Source organism: Acomys russatus, chromosome 3, assembly GCF_903995435.1.
Source record: "Acomys russatus chromosome 3, mAcoRus1.1, whole genome shotgun sequence".
Taxonomy (NCBI): domain Eukaryota; kingdom Metazoa; phylum Chordata; class Mammalia; order Rodentia; family Muridae; genus Acomys; species Acomys russatus.
The window spans coordinates 24,374,225-24,390,001 of NC_067139.1; the positions used below are offsets into that span (position 1 = coordinate 24,374,225).

General features: G+C 42.7%; 1 protein-coding gene across 1 annotated transcript in view; it reads left to right on the forward strand.

The window, feature by feature from the left end:
* Nucleotides 1–15,777, forward strand: part of Sycp2l (synaptonemal complex protein 2 like) — a 57,468-nt gene extending 41,691 nt beyond the window's left edge. Inside the window, 7 exon segments of the mRNA XM_051143235.1 lie at nucleotides 5,021–5,094; nucleotides 5,293–5,362; nucleotides 7,526–7,603; nucleotides 8,784–8,893; nucleotides 10,043–10,134; nucleotides 12,989–13,151; nucleotides 15,670–15,777. Coding sequence (XP_050999192.1) covers nucleotides 5,021–5,094; nucleotides 5,293–5,362; nucleotides 7,526–7,603; nucleotides 8,784–8,893; nucleotides 10,043–10,134; nucleotides 12,989–13,151; nucleotides 15,670–15,777 — 695 coding nt within the window.

Genomic DNA, 15,777 nt, shown 5'->3' on the forward strand with positions numbered 1-15,777 from the left:
AAATCATCAATGTCAGAAGAAAAAAAGTGTGAATATGTTGAAACAAGCCAAAGTAGAAGCAAACATACTAAAGCTTGTGAAATGCAGCAAACGTAGCATTAAGAGGGAAGCCTGGGGCTGGAGAGATGGCTCAGAAGTTAAAAACACAATTTACTGTCCTTGTGGAGGACCCAGGTTCATTCCCAGTGTCCACATGGCAGCGCATAACCACCCTTAACTTCAGTTTCAGGGATTCTGGTGCCCTCATCTACCCTTTGTTGGAATCAGGCACGCACATATATGTAGGCAAAACACACACAAAATAAAAATATTATCTTAGTAGATTTATTCAATAGATGTGAGTGATACAGAAGACATTTTATAGTTATAAAAGTCTTTTCTCTCATTTTCTTTTTTCTAACTTATTTTTTTAATTGATTATCTGGAAATTTCACACAATGCACCCTTATCCCATTAACTTCCCAATCCCCCTGGGCTCTAAAAAGTTAAAAACAATTAGCTACAACTAATCAACAATATAAGATGCCTCATGCATAACTGATGATGACGGGGACATTATAACTAGTACCACAGAAATACAGCTTATTACAGATAATTATATTTTAAAAACTATCAACAGATTAGAGGCTTAAAAGAAATGGGCAAATCTCTGGACACACCTTCTACCAAAACTGATCCTTGAGGACATAAAATAACCCTGGAAGCGGTGGGATTGGATCAATAAAAAACAATATCCTTTCAAAGAAAAGTCTGGAACTGGATAGCTATACTGCTGAATTTTTACCAAGTTTTTAAATAATGAAAATCCCCAAATTAGTCCGTAAAGGTAATAATGGGAAACGTTTTTTTCTAATTCCTTAAAAAAAAAAGTTGTGTACATGTGTGTGCATGTATGCTAGAGGTTGACAGCACGTGTTTCTCAGTTCTTCGACTTAGTTTGTGTGTGCACAGGCTGGCAGAGGATAACCGTTTGGTGTCAGCCCTCTCGCTGTTTTGAGACAGGGTTTCTTTACTGCTGCATAGACTGGGTTAGCTGGCCCACGAGTTTCTGGAGAGTCTCCTGCCTGTGTCTGCCTATCTCTCCTATGGGCACAGTGAGGTTGCAGATGTCTGTGCTACTACATCTGCTTTTTATGTGGGGTCTAGAAAGCCAGACTTGGGTCACCAGCCTTGCATGGAAAGCACTTAAACTCACTCAGCCACCATCTTGACCTGTCACTTGCATTGGTGACAGCATTGCCCTGTGAACCAAAGAGTGACAAGAAGACAGCAAGCTACAGCACAGAATCCTCTCTTCTTCTTCCTCCTCCTGTTCTTCCTCCTCTTCCTCCTTCTTCTCCTCTTTGTCCTCCTCCTCTTCCTCCTCCTTTTCCTCTTCCTCCTCTTCCTCCTCCTCTTCTTCCACCTCCTCCTCTTCCTCCTCCTCTTCCTGTTCCTCCTCCTCCTCCTCTTCTCCTTCTCCTTCCTCCTTCTCCTCTGCTTCCTCCTCTTCCTCTTCCTTCCCTTTCTTTCCTCCTCTTCCTCCTCTCCCTCTCCTCCTCCTCTTCCTTTCCTTCTCCTCCTCTTCTTCAAAGATTTATTTACTCATTATTTATATAATATTCTGACCACATATATGCCTGCACACCAGAAGAGGGCACCAGATCTCAATATAGATTATTGTGAACCATCATGTGTTGCTGGGAATTGAACTCAGGACCTCTGGAAGAACAGCCAGTGCTCTTACCCTCTGAGCCATCCTCTAGCACCCCATCCCAACACACACACACACACTTATGAGTTGTTAACAATATACTAGCAAATCAAAAAGTTTTTTTACCATTACAAAGTTGTTTTCATCCAAGAGGCAGGAACTATAGATGAGTGAGACGGCATTTGAATGATGTATGCTGGGTTGATCTTTAGTACAAAACCAAAACAAATCTATAACAAGAAGTCAGTTACCTCTAGTTATGAGGACTTACTTAAAAACAATGCCGCCAAAGATGTGGACACTGGGAACTCTTACATACCACTGGTGCACATGCAAACTAGTGCAGCTATTATGGAGACCGATTCTGAGGTTCCTTACAGAACAAAAAAGAGTCTTACCATCTGGTGCAACTGCTCCACTTCTGTGAATGTAACCAAAGGGAAAGAAATCAGGACACTAAAGAGGCAAACCATCAGAATGAGGTTTATTGTGACCCACAGTAGCTAAAATATGGATTCAGTCCACATAACCCTGAAAAGAGAGATGCCCAGGTAGCAAAAATGTAGCGTGTATATAAAGTATACTAAGCCACAGAGAAGAGTGGTAGCTGACCTTTCGCATGAAATGGAGGAACCTGGAGGATTTGTGTGAAAGAAGCCAATCACAGACCAGTACCAAGTGTCTTTTCTGATTTGTAGAAGCTAAATTCTTCTTGACAGTAGAAACTAGATTACTAGCAATTGGGGAGGGTATGTGTGGATGGAGAGGATTGACAAGGGATAGTTGGCTTTAATCAATCCATACTATTTAGATTTATAGGACTATCACACTACATTAATATATATAATTCATGTTAATTTAAAAATCTATCACATTCTGTGTGCTAGCTGAGATTTATCTGAAACAAGATGCAAGAAAAGCATTTGTAATGGGATAAATAACAATAGGAATAAATTAAGAGTGAAAACTTCATATACTAGAGAAAATAAAACACTGCAAAAATATTTGAATAAGATATAAACACATGGAAGACTCTCTCACCCTCCCCTAGACTGGAAGAATTGATATTTTTGGAATACCATGCCACCCAAAGTTTATATGCAATCTTTATCAACATTCTAAATGTGTTCCTCACCAAAATAGAAAAGTAAATTCTAAAAGTTGTATGAAGCCATGGAAGATCTCAGACTGCCATAGTAATCTTGGGACATGTCAAAACTCCCCCATTTCAATTTATACTATAGAGTTATAGAAAGTTAAGTTGGTATAAAAAGATAAATGGCAGTTGGACCAAATAGAAGCAACACATATATGATCAATTAATCTTTGCCAAGAATGCCAAACTAAATGATTGGGGGGAGGGGGTGTTTATTGAGTGTTATGAGGGAGAGTGAATACCCACATGCAAAAGAGTTGAATTAAACCTTTGTTTTATACTATGAACAAAATGCGAAATGGATTCACCGTGGCATTAGAAACCAGTGCAGCATGAATCACAAGAGTCAAGCTACAGAACTAACCTAGGTGATGATCAGTGGAGGAACGGGTAAAGAAAACGTGGTAGGGGCTGCTGAGATGGCTCCATAGTTAAGATCACTGAATGCTCTTCCATGGATTCTGGGTTCAAATCCCAGCACCCACATTGTGACTCACAACTTCTATGACTGTAGTTCTACAGGATCTGGTGTGTAGACAGACGGACAGACAAAACCCCCATATACATAAAATCTTTTTTTTTTTTTTTTTAAAGAAAATAGGGTACATACACAAAGGAATTTGTATAGTCATAAAGAAGGATAGCAATGTAATTGTTGGAAAATAGAGGCAGTTAGAGCTCATAGGATTAAACTAAAGAGTCTGTGGCAGATATGTGGTATTTTTACTTTTTGTTTATGTGTCTGAGTGTTTTATCTGCATGTATGTTTGTGCATCGTGCGCGCGCGCACGCGCGTGTGTGTGTGTGTGTGTGTGTGTGTGTGTGTGTGTGTGTGTGTGTGTTTATACATGCCCTTGGTCCCCATGGAGGCCAGAAGAGGGTGCTAGAATCCCTGGAAGTGAAGTGAAAGATGGTTGTGAACTGCCATAGGGAGCTGTCTGGGGAGCAGAGGCAACTAATAGGCAAATGTGTTCAAGTTACAGTACATATGTTCATGAAATGTCTGTGCAACCCCCCCCCCCATAGTAAAACAAGGCAGCTCTTGTCTTGAAATAAAGCATAGGGAAGCAGGTCCTTGGCATTGGTCTTGGCAATGACTTCTTAGATATGACACAAAAGTAGGCAGCAGAAATAAGTAAGAAAGGGGCCAGGGGGCCTGCCTGACAGCTTACAGAGAAGACATTTGTACATAACTGCTGAAGTGCTGATATTTAAAACCTGTAAGAAACTTGCAGTTCCAGTGTGAAAAAGAATTATAAATGGACAAAACACCCAAACGCCCACAAAGTCTATGAGAAGGTTCTCATTGTCATTACCCTAAGCCCGCAGTACGTTGGTGGAACGACTTAATATGTCTATTAATGAGCAAGTGGTTAACAAAAATGTGGTGTGTGTAAAATTCCATCCTGTTCTATAAAAAGGAGGTCTGGCCTTTTGTGGAAAAGATGATTCTATAGGCTATTTCTCTATGTGAAGTGAGCCAACTGGAGAGGTGCTGTATCAGAGAGGTGTGTGGAGTCAAAACAATTCAAAATCCTAGAAGCAGAAAGTAAAATGTTGTTTGCCATATGGGTAAGAAAATGGAGGTGTCAAAGCATGCAAATCTTACGTTTTTAGATGAACAGGTTTTGTATGTGAATGATGTTTGGATTAATTGAATGTGATAACCAGTGAGTGCTGTTTGGGCTATATGGGCAAATCAAGTCATCACACATAGGAAAGAGTAATGAAATAAAGGAGGTGACTTAAGTCGGAGGAGAGAAAAGCAGGATTGGATGTAGCAGACAGGCAGCTACTGAGGCTGCTGGCGTGACTCGACTGTTCATTTTACCTACAAACCCAACAAGCATGCATTCCCTGAGAGGCACAGAATTTTGTTTAAGACTGTTCCTCATCCTTTCCCCCCCCTCCCCCTTCTTTGAGACAGGGCTTCTCTGTGCATCCCTGGCTGTCCTGGACTCACTTTGGAGACCAGGCTGGCCTCAAACTCACAGAGATCCGCCTGTCTCTGCCTCCTGAGGAGTACTGGGATCGAAGGCGTGCGCCACCACGCCTGGCTTGTTCTTCATCTTTTAACGATGAGAACTGACACAGAGATCAGTCATAGAATGCTGTTTGTCTTTGTTTCTTGATCTGTTCCCTCACTGGGCATTGTTTTCTCTAATATTCAGAACTTCAAAGTCCCCTTCCATCGGGTGGTGTATCTTCATTAGAGAGCCCAGAAGTTGAAGAAAATGTGCTGCAGGTACTACTTATTATCCAGAGTTTTATTATATAATAATAATAATAACAATAATTATTATTATTATTATCCAGATTTTCCAGAGTTAAAGTTATATTCGCATAAACAATTGCGCGTTCTGATAAGAGAATGGCACAGTGCCACATCCTTGTTCTACAATTATGTATATAAGATTATGTATGTCTATATTTTGTGTTTTAGATTGCGAACCTAGAATCATTTATGGAGAACAGTAGCTTCAAACATAAGCTAGAAAACTTGGAACATGGAGGTGGTTAGTAATTCAATTTTTTTTCCAGGGGGGAAGGGAGTGTAATTAATCTGGGCCATTTTTCAGCTTGCACCAGATAAAAATCACTTTGCTCATGGTCCTTTCATGTGTGTTTTAAAAAGTAATCATATTCTTTGATTGTGTGGCCTAATTGTTCTACATTATCTTCAGATCCCAATATTTCCTCTTCTCTTTGATTTTGTCTACCAATAGGGATTTACCCTGAGATTTCTAGTTTTTTTCAATTTTAACTTCGTTTCATCTTGAATTTTCTTCAGTATTTCTATCTTCTTATTGAAGTTACTTCTTGAATTCTGAATTGTCTTTATCATTTCATTCAGCATATATTTGTATTTTCTTGGAGTTTTTTCCTCTCCTCTTCAAGTTCATTCATGTTTGTTCTTATCCTCTTTAAACTCCTTGAATTCTTTTATCATATTTGATAATTTTTTTTAAAGTTCTGTGTCATTGGGTTTATGTAGGTAATTTCCTTGGTGAACATTTCTATAATCCATGGCTTTGGGGAGAGTCGTGTCTTGGCCTGTTATATTGTTTGTGTTTTTGTCATGTGATTCTGGCATGTGCACCTGACAAGCCTCTGCTGAGTGAAAGTTTTTGCTCTTATCCTAGACTGATTGACTTCAGACTGGGTCTGAAGGTTTGTAAGTCAATATTTCAGGTATTTGGCATAGATTCTTGTCAGGAGACAGTAGAGGAATCAATAATCTCATTTATTGATTCTTGCTATGATTTTGCAGGCAGTTGGCATCCTTTACAGAAGGTTCTTGCCTGTACCTACATCTTGAAGTGCTTTCCCTGTGTTTTTCTCTAGCAGTTTTAAGGTTTCAGGCCTTACAGTGACACCTTTCCTACATTTTAAGTTGACTTTTGTAGAGAATGAGACTTCGGGATGTAGTCTCACCCTTCTTTATGTGTGCGCTCACCCCTCAAGCACCATTTGTTCAAGAGCTATCGAAAAAGCAATCTGCAGATTCAATGCAGGCCCCATCATACATTCAATGACACTCTCTATAGAAATGGGGGGGGTGACACCCTAAAGTCCACAAGGCTGCACAAAAGACCAAAGTCACAGAGGCAAGCAGAAAGAGCAAGCTGAAGGTATAGTACCTGGTTCCAACACAGTAACAAAACACAACATAGTACTGACACAAAACCCACAGAACCAAAGGAAGGGAACAGAGGAGTCATAGGTAAGCCCACAGCTACAACCATCTGGAAGTATTTTTGCTGTCCACTGCTCTGGCTTCACTCAGAGTACTGTGTTTAACGAGTCTTTCTGTACCTTGTGAAGCAGAGAGTCCATAAACGTGTCTGAGCTCATCAAAGGGATGCCTGTGGTCAAGTCCTCCTTCAGGCATCAGTAGACACCAGTGCTTTGATGCTTAGGTGGTGCTCAGCCCACCCACCAATAATAAGTAATTAGTAACAGAAAGGAGATGGGGTTTGTAGCGTTGTATCAAAGTTAGATATTAACTGACAAAAAGAGGTCCATGGCCAGTGAAAGTGCATAAAATAAATGACCGCACGGGTACCTGGCTCCAAATGGCCAGGACCATAACTCCTACATCTAAACCTAAGGGAACATCGCAAAAGTGGAGGTGGCGATGGTGTTAAGAGCCTGAGGACTGAGACTAACACCGTGTGACAGTTTCATCTGGACAGAGCAGAGGTGTTGCTCCCATGATTTTGAAAACATGGCTGCTTGCATAAGACCTGCAAAGGCCGCACCAATTGACACACCAGTATAGATGCAGGAAAACCTTACAAGGCCCACCCTAGACAGAGAACTCTTGGCAGTCAGTGGCTACTGAGGGAGGAAGAAACACATTTTTTCTTTCAGTAGGATTGTGTGTGTATGTGTGTGTGTGTGTGTGCGCGTGTGCGTGTGCATGTGCATGTGCATGTGTCTGTCTGTCTGTCTGTCTGTCTGTCTGTCTGTCTGTAGAGGTTATGAGTATAAGAGGGGGTGGTTTGGGGGATACAAGAAGAGTTGGTTGGAAAGAGGGATGTAGAAAGACCTACATCAACATACGGTGCTGCATATACAGCGGGCACATGTGAAATCCTCAAAGAAAAGCGGACAAGATACATTTGAAATGAAATACGCACAAGAGTTTCATCACAGTGTCTGTTTACATTTAGAGGCACCAGATGGGAGTGCTGTGGCCCCAAAGCAATCAAGATTAGAAGAAGATGCTCCCGGATCCCCCATTGTGACAGGTAGCCCCACGCATTAGCAGCAGCTGAGGGGAGGGGCGTGACCGATATGTGTGTTCCTAATGTACCCGTGTGAATTACGAGAGAGAGACTACATCTCAAGATCACTAGGGCTGCAGCAGCTTACGCACTAAGGACTTTGTTCTTTCCAAGATGAACAGATTGTTACACAATTGTGGATTAAAAACAAGCACCCTCCCTTTCTAGCACTTCGATTTCTGCCCTGTAGTTCTTCCTTAAGACCTGCAGGTTCTAAAAATAGAGGCTCCTGCTTGGCTGATAGCTACTACCTTATACTATAAATTATACTAATTTATAATCAAAGAGAATGATCTGGCATGTCTATGTGAGCCTGGCTATCTTTCTGGATGACTCGTACTATCTATCTTGAAATGAAGGGCTCCAAAAAGACAGATTGGGAAGTCTAAGAGGCAAAAGATGATCATGATTTGAGATAACCTGGGTTCTATTCCTGGAGCTGCTACCGGCATGAGCTTGCAGAAGTCAAACGCTGTCTATGTTTCATGTGAGTCCTAGAAGCACCTGCTATGGTTTTAGTAAGGAATGAATGAACTGGTGAATGCTAATCTTTTAGAACAGAGACCTTATATGCTTAAGAATTTCTGGGTGCCAGACTTGCCATGTCAGGCCACCTTCACTGACATACTCTGTTAGATCCTTTGTTCTTTATTTATGTACACACATGTCATGCACATGTGAAGGTTAGAGGGAAACTTTCTGGTGTTGGTTTTCTCCTTATATCATATGGGACTGGAGGATTGGACTCAGGGCAACAGGCATGGTGACAAGCATCCTTACCTACTGAGCCATCTCCCATGTTGTGTGTTCTTTACATCTTCCTGTAATACCCAAGGCACTGCCTTTGACACAGTATCAATTGATCTGATTTAAGGTGCTGAGGTTTGGATGAAATGAACACTTGAAAGAGGGTGGGGTTTGGTGGGAGGCAGCATGAGGTTCCTGTCTTACATATTCAGTAAAGCCTTAGTGTGTTCAAGGTCAGGGTCAGCCATGTTGCAGAATCAGACCCAGATAGCTAGTTGGGGGTGTCTATGGTTTATATCTGTGCTTACAAATTGCCCCATCCTCTGGCCAGCAGATAGATCAAGCATGTCTACTTGAGCATTTTTAGTTATCTTTAATGTTTTGTTTTGTTTATCAGATATTTCTACTCTGTCCCAAGAAGATGTGCCAGAAAATGCAAGTAGTTCTGCTTTAAAAACAGCCTTTGAAAACTTCACTAGAGACCTGAGAAGAAAATTTGAGGTATCAGTCCACTAAAGCAAAAACTGTGGAATGAGCCAGCCAGCCAGAGCACGAGGTCTACGAAAGTGGAACTAGAAGGCAGAGCAGAAGGGCAGTTACCAGGGAGGGGCAGGGAATGGACAGGTAGTGGCCAGGGAGCACAAACAAACTGAAGTCTCGCCAGTCCCCATGTTTTTAGTTTGTCAACTAGGTGGGTGGTGGTGGCAGTGCACGCCTTTAATCCCAGCACTGGGGAGGCAGAGGCAGGTCAATCGCTGTAGGTTTGAGGCCAGCCTAGTCTCCAAAGTGAGTCCAGGACAGCCAAGGCTACACAGAGAAACCCTATCTCGAATAACAAACAAAAACAACTAATTTGTCAACTATATCTCTCAACAAATTTGGGCAAGAAGGCAACAGAAAGACAAGGCAGCTCATTGGGAATATACCACATTCCTTTCACTCTTCAGTAGCACAATACTCTTCATGTGTAAAGCAGCCTCATTCATCTTGGCTGTGGCCCTTGACTTTATTGCCATTCTGATGGCAATATTGTATTGATAGGACTGTTCCCGGTCCATTCTCTAGGCTCGGTTTCATTGGTGGCATTCTCAGAAGGCAGTGGTTTGGCCACAGTGACAGGACAGAACCATGTGCTGGAGAGCAGACTCTTAAGACACAGGGGTAGAGGGATGCTGGATGGCTTCTGTTTAATAACAGCAGATCTTTGACACACTGGGTGGGCAAGCCCCCTCAGCTTTGTCTGTGAGATGAACATTACAGCAATTTTGGATTCCTCTGACTTTTGTCTTATTACTTGAAAGTTTGTAATGACTTCTCCGTACCAGCACATTCAAGAAAAATATCATCTCTCTAACTCAGGAGACCTCCAGAGTCCTGCTTTCTGCAATAAGGCAAATGTATAGTGGGCATATGTCCATAGTACTCAATACATTGTATTAATAGCATGAACATAGGTTTTCCTAGTTTCTCTTGTTCTTTATAGTTCTAGCCCCAAGGCAGTGCCTGAAGTGTACACAGGATGATGCCTTACTGGTCTCTCAGCAGGACTGTTTCCTTTCAGCATCCCTGTATACTGGTGGTGTCCATCAGAAACAGTAAACACTGAATTTATGTATCATGTTTTCACACATCTTGTTTTTGTGTTCATGGCCTTAGCTCAAGCAGAAAGCAATTCCATGTTCTTCAGAAGAAGCCAAGGAAGTGCCAGGTTGCCTGATAAGACTTTGGAACCAGATATACATGTGCAGGTAAATACTCGATGGAAAAGCAAAGTCGTGGGGGTGAAACAACGTTTATCTTGTGATCATCATATGGGGGCTGAGGAGAGAGTGTGAAGGGTGTGAGACTTCCTGCACCTCTTAACCTTTATGGTGTCTTGTCTTCCATCTATGACACAAGAGCTGGAACTCAGCATTGTCCTCCAGCCCCTTTGTGATCTTACAGGGAATAACCCTCAGGGATGCTACTTTGAAAGTGACAATCCACTCACAAAGCAGGGCAAGCCTGGAATTCATGTATAAAGAGACTAGGTTGAATGTGGTCTATCCAACCCACTATCATCCAGCCTTGGGAAGAAATTTGTTTTTAGTTAAAGTATTATGACATCACTGTCCCCTTTCCCTTTCTGTCCTTGGGCTCCTCCCAAAACCCTCCCTCCAACTCCTTCCATGTCACGTCTCTCTCAAACTTATGGCCTCTTTTTTTTTTCTTGATTATTATTGTTACACATGCACATACGTATACACGCACGCATGCATGCACAACAATACACATACCCAATATGGATGAACCTTGAAAATATTGTTCTAAGAGAAAAAAGCCAGGCTGTTAGAGGGTGAATATTGCATGATTCCACTTAAATGAGGTACCTACTGCAGTGATAGGAACTTGTAGAGATAGAAAGCATCATGGAGGCTGTGGGAGAAGACTGCTATTGTGTAATGGGCACAGATTTTCTGTTTCTCATGTGGGAAAACTTTACAGATGTGTAATGGTGAGGGTGTGGAGCACTGTGGATATGCCCACTGCTTTGAGCTGCCCTCTTAAACATGGTTAGAAGGGAAGTTTTTATGTTACACGGTGATAAGAAGATACAGTACACATAGCACCTTTATGACTGTGTCGGTAGGGGGTCCCGAGGTGCCTGCATTTTAGAGAAGTACAGGAGGAAAGGGAAGTGAGAGATGGATTCTGTGTAATTAGAGTCTGTTCAGAGCAACTGCTGTGGAATCACTTTTTCAGTGAGATCTTTGTGGCACGGGGGAGACTTGAGTGACATGGGGGAAGAGAGTGTAGAGATTGCTACATATTGAAGGGAATGGCTTGAAATGGGGGGGGAGGGTGTGATATTTGCTTAGTTGAGATAGAAAGCTTCTTGGGATTAAAATGTATTATTTGAGTAAAAAGTTGTATTTTTCCAAGTTGGTTTTTTTTTAAACATATGCAATGGCTAGGCAAAGCCATGGAGGACTCTGGATTTGTGGAGTTCCTGTTGTATTTGAAGGGCTTTATCCTCAGCCATGTATCCACTCAGCGAACACACACTGAACATGTATCATATGTTCCATGTGAGTAGTGCTAGGTGCTTACACCATGCTCAGTGTGAGAGAGCATTGGGAGCCAGCTGTGCGGCAGCTGGGCATGATGGCCCATGCCTGTGATTCCATCACTTCAGAGGCCAAGGCAGGAGAGCGGCCATGATTTTAGACCATCCTGGGATATGTAATGAGTTTTATAGGTTGAGATTGTAGGCGAAGACCCTGTTGTAATAAAACTAGGTCCTCATGTATGTGCACACACATATTGTGACCCGTGGTTTTGGAGGATTTAGTCTGTGGTTACTTGGCAGCATTACTCTAGGCTCTGGGCTAGAGGAAGGTATCATGGAAAGAACAGGTAGTGTTGAGGTCTAGAGGAAGCCACACAAACCACTCAGTCCCTGAATTAAGTCAAATATAGATGGTTTAATGAACCTCACACTCCAAGACTGATCACAATCAGGGACACAGAATGGACCGGGGAGCCAAACTGTGACCTTGAGTGTTTCTTAAAGTTAGCTTATAATGCCAACAACCACAATATGGGTGGAGGGGCAGATGGTGGTGAGGTAGGGTGGTCAGCTCTAACTCAAGTTATTTTTGCTAACGAGACAAGCAGTTTTAGGTAACCTTGAAAGTGTGCCTGGCAGCTGGAGCCAGCTGTGCTTATGGTTGGAGGATTTCTGGGAATAACAAGGTCATAGAGTTTCCCATTGAACATAAACATAGTTTATGGTCAACTTCACCTTGGACAGAGATTTTTTTAAAAGTTTATTTATTATGTATATAGTATTCTGACAGAAGAGGGCATCAGATCTCATTATAGATGATTGTGAGCCATCATGTGGTTGCTGGGAATTGAACTCGGGACCTCTGGAAGAGCAGCCAGTGAGATTCTTTTATGTCAGCAACAACCTGATATGATGTGGCTAGTGGAGCTGAAACAAAAATGGCTATAGTTATGCAAAAAAGGAGTGGGCTACAACAGGTAGTACAGAAAACTACTCAGCTGACAGGAAATAAAAATAAGAGTCCCAGAACTCAAGACCCCTTTGGGGCATGCTCATTAGTGATCTAAGCACTCTCCGTAGGCCCCACCTCCATCACTTTACAATACTACTACCCTAGAACAGAGATTTTAACATTCTACATCCAAAGGAGCAGAAAGCCACAGCTGCTCTGTTGGAAAATGTGAAACTAAAACACAGAGGCAGGAAAATGGTATGTGAACTTACCACAACCCTAGCTCCCAGAGCAGCACAAGGCCAGACAGAGGAGAGCAAACAGAGGTAGAAGGGAGGAGGGTGCGCTAGTCTCCTTTCCTGGAACCATCTGTCCTGTGCTGTGAAGCTAGTGATGACATAGTGGCTTCCTCTGGGCTGCTGCGAGAGGCAAGTTCATTGAGCTTCTGAAATTGGGGATCTTGGACCATGAAAACGTGGGAAGAGGAGGAAGGCACCAATATGTTCGTAAGGCAAGACTGACTGGTGAGCAAGGTCTCTTGCGGACTAGTCTGTCACACCCAATTGGTCCCACTGAAGTCAGCTGCTTTTGTGTTTGGCAGACTGAACAAGCTGGAGAGGTTTCACAACTGTGTTCTTGAGCAGCTGAGCAACTTGGAGAAGGAGCTTCAGACTCTCAAGTGCCTTGAGAAGGATGCTCTGGCAAGTTCATTGTTTGTGCTGTCTCTGGGACAAAATGGGACCTTCTCTAGGGAAAAATGCGTGGTGTGTTTAGTCAAAACCTCTGTTCCATTTCAGGAGTTTTGGGAGAAACAGTCGGCCGACTTGCAATCATTCTGTGATCAGCAAGTGCTGAGGTACCTCAGAAACTATTCTTTCTAGAAGTATCTTTTGTTGTTGTTTTGCTGTTTGTTCGAGATAAAGTCATTATTGTATCCAAGCTGGACTCAAACTCACAGAGACCTGCCACCTCTGCCTCCTACGTACTGGGATTAAAAGTACAAGCTGCCCCACCTGGCTCATTACCACATTGCAAAAGTGAGAATTTTTTATTTATTATATGTGTATGTATTGATGGGGGTGCAGCTTGTTTGCAGTCAGGGGACAGTTTTGTGGGTCAGCTCTCCATCTTTAAATGGGTTCCAGGGATCAAACTCGGCTTGTCGGGCTTGTATGGGAAGCATCCTTATCCATCAGCTCATCATATGACCCTGTTTTCATGTACATATAGAACACACTTTGCTCATACTCCTGTCACGTTCTCTTGTTTGCCTGCTGTCTTGTATTCCTGCCAACCCTCTCCCTCTCAGTAACTAGTCTCCCCTCCACTTTCATATCTTCTTACGGGAACATGGAAGAGGGTTTGTTCACAGGAGTGCAGACACCTGATCAGTGGCGCTACTGCTGTCTCTTCCTTCTTGTACCTTTGAGTGCCATAGCAGCTAGGAAGTACCACTGCATGGTGGTGAGACGACAATGGAAAAGCAAATAATATGTTAATGTCATTGTTGTCAAAGCTTTGACTTCACAGGATCTCTGGCTCTGAGAGCAGCTGATAGAAAGCAACTCTGCTTTAAGCTTCAGAGAAGTCTTTGAAAACATGATAGATTCATTTGTTTTCAATTAGCCCCACTGCCAGCTGAGGCAACCATTGCTTCAGCTAACACTGTTAGACAGTAGTAACTGTTTACATCAATCTCCCTATGATTCAGGCCCTTGGCAAATTGAGACTGTCTTAGGGAGCAGCGCTCTTCCAAATGTACTTCCTTAAGCACTTGCTTTTATTCTCTTTCCTTTCTAAGGCATAAGAAAACTGCCCTCCCACCCCCACCCCCAGGCTTGCAAATGGCAGATAGAGATGTGGTTTTTAGCACACACTGAGTGATGACATTGAGTACTCAATGTTTAGTATCCCGGCTAGAGGATAGTTAGCTCCATCAAGATCACACAGGTATGCAGTGGCCTCCCTCCTGTCAGTCCATCTCAGCAACAGCATTATCTCATTTCCTAGGATGCATCAAGGACACCCTCAAACTGTACTGTTTCAACCTCTAGCCTATAGCCTCAAGGAGTTAAGGGTTCTGAGCTCTGAGTGGTGGTGGTTAACTGCGTCATATATGTGGGCTAGTGATGTGAACAGAGACAACTCCTAAAATAGACTTCACTGGAAATACAAATGAAGCATTTCTGTTGATAACCTGAGTTGCCACAAACCCTCCTTGGGCATTGTCATAAACCAATCCTCAGAATAACTCTGATTCATACTGAGACAAATTTGTTTTTAATATGCCTAATATGAATGTAGTAAGTGACAGGCTAATTCCTTCCAGGTTTAATTCAACTCAGTCTTCATAAGAAAAGCCAAAGCCTGGCTTTATGATGTACCCTCAGGTAGGTACAGAAATCTACATTGTTTGGTCCTTGTGAGTTGAGGTGGGAGAATATGAGCACTGAAAACCCTGACGCCTTATGCTACCTTTCTGCTTTGAGATTACCCCAACACCACGATTAGGCCCTTGGGTCAGTCGTCCAGTCCTTATAATTGAGAGCTCTCCCCAGTCTATCAAACATTGCACTAAACATGGAGATGCAGTGGCTGGTTAGTGTGCAGACACATTCCTACCACATCAAAAAAGAAGTTCTAAGCCAGGGAGATGGCTCGGGGACAAAGGCACTTGCCACCGACACACACACACAACACTGACAATAGGAGACAAGAAAGATGGCTCAATGGTTATGAACTCTGGCTGCTCTTCCAGAGGACCCACATGGAGGCTCACAACTAACTGTACCTCTAGTCTCAAGATTCAATTCCCTCCTCTGGGCTCCTTGGGCAATACACCTATGTGGTGTGCACACATACATGCAAGCAAAGCACTCATACATACAAGCATTCATGCAATAAGGCCACCTACAAAATAACTTTGTGTTGGATAAGTACATTGAATTTTGGGAGTTACAGCTTCTGGAGCATGTTCATTTATAGCTTAACTGGGCTGAGCACTCTGATTGGCTCCTCACCTGGCTTCCAGTCTCTCTGCTTTCTTACTGCTGCCCTGACAGAGAACCGAAGTGCTGGGTTTAAGATTGTGACTACCCCACTTCCAGCCCCCAGCATATGAGTCACAGACATAGCTCAAAAAAAAAAAAAAAAAAAAAAAAGAAAAGAAAAGAAAAAGAAAAAGAACAGGTGATGGCCTTGTTGGCTGTGAGTTCCAAAGGCCCAAGATGTATGGTGGTTGTGCCTTGACTAATTGCTATTCTCCGTTTCCTTTTCCACCAGGTACAACAGCCTGAGGAAGGGTATGGAGATAGAATCTGTAATGTCTTGGCCCAAGGGATGTCCTTCAGAGCGACGCTCAACAGCAGACAGGCCTTTAGCAGCTGCTGA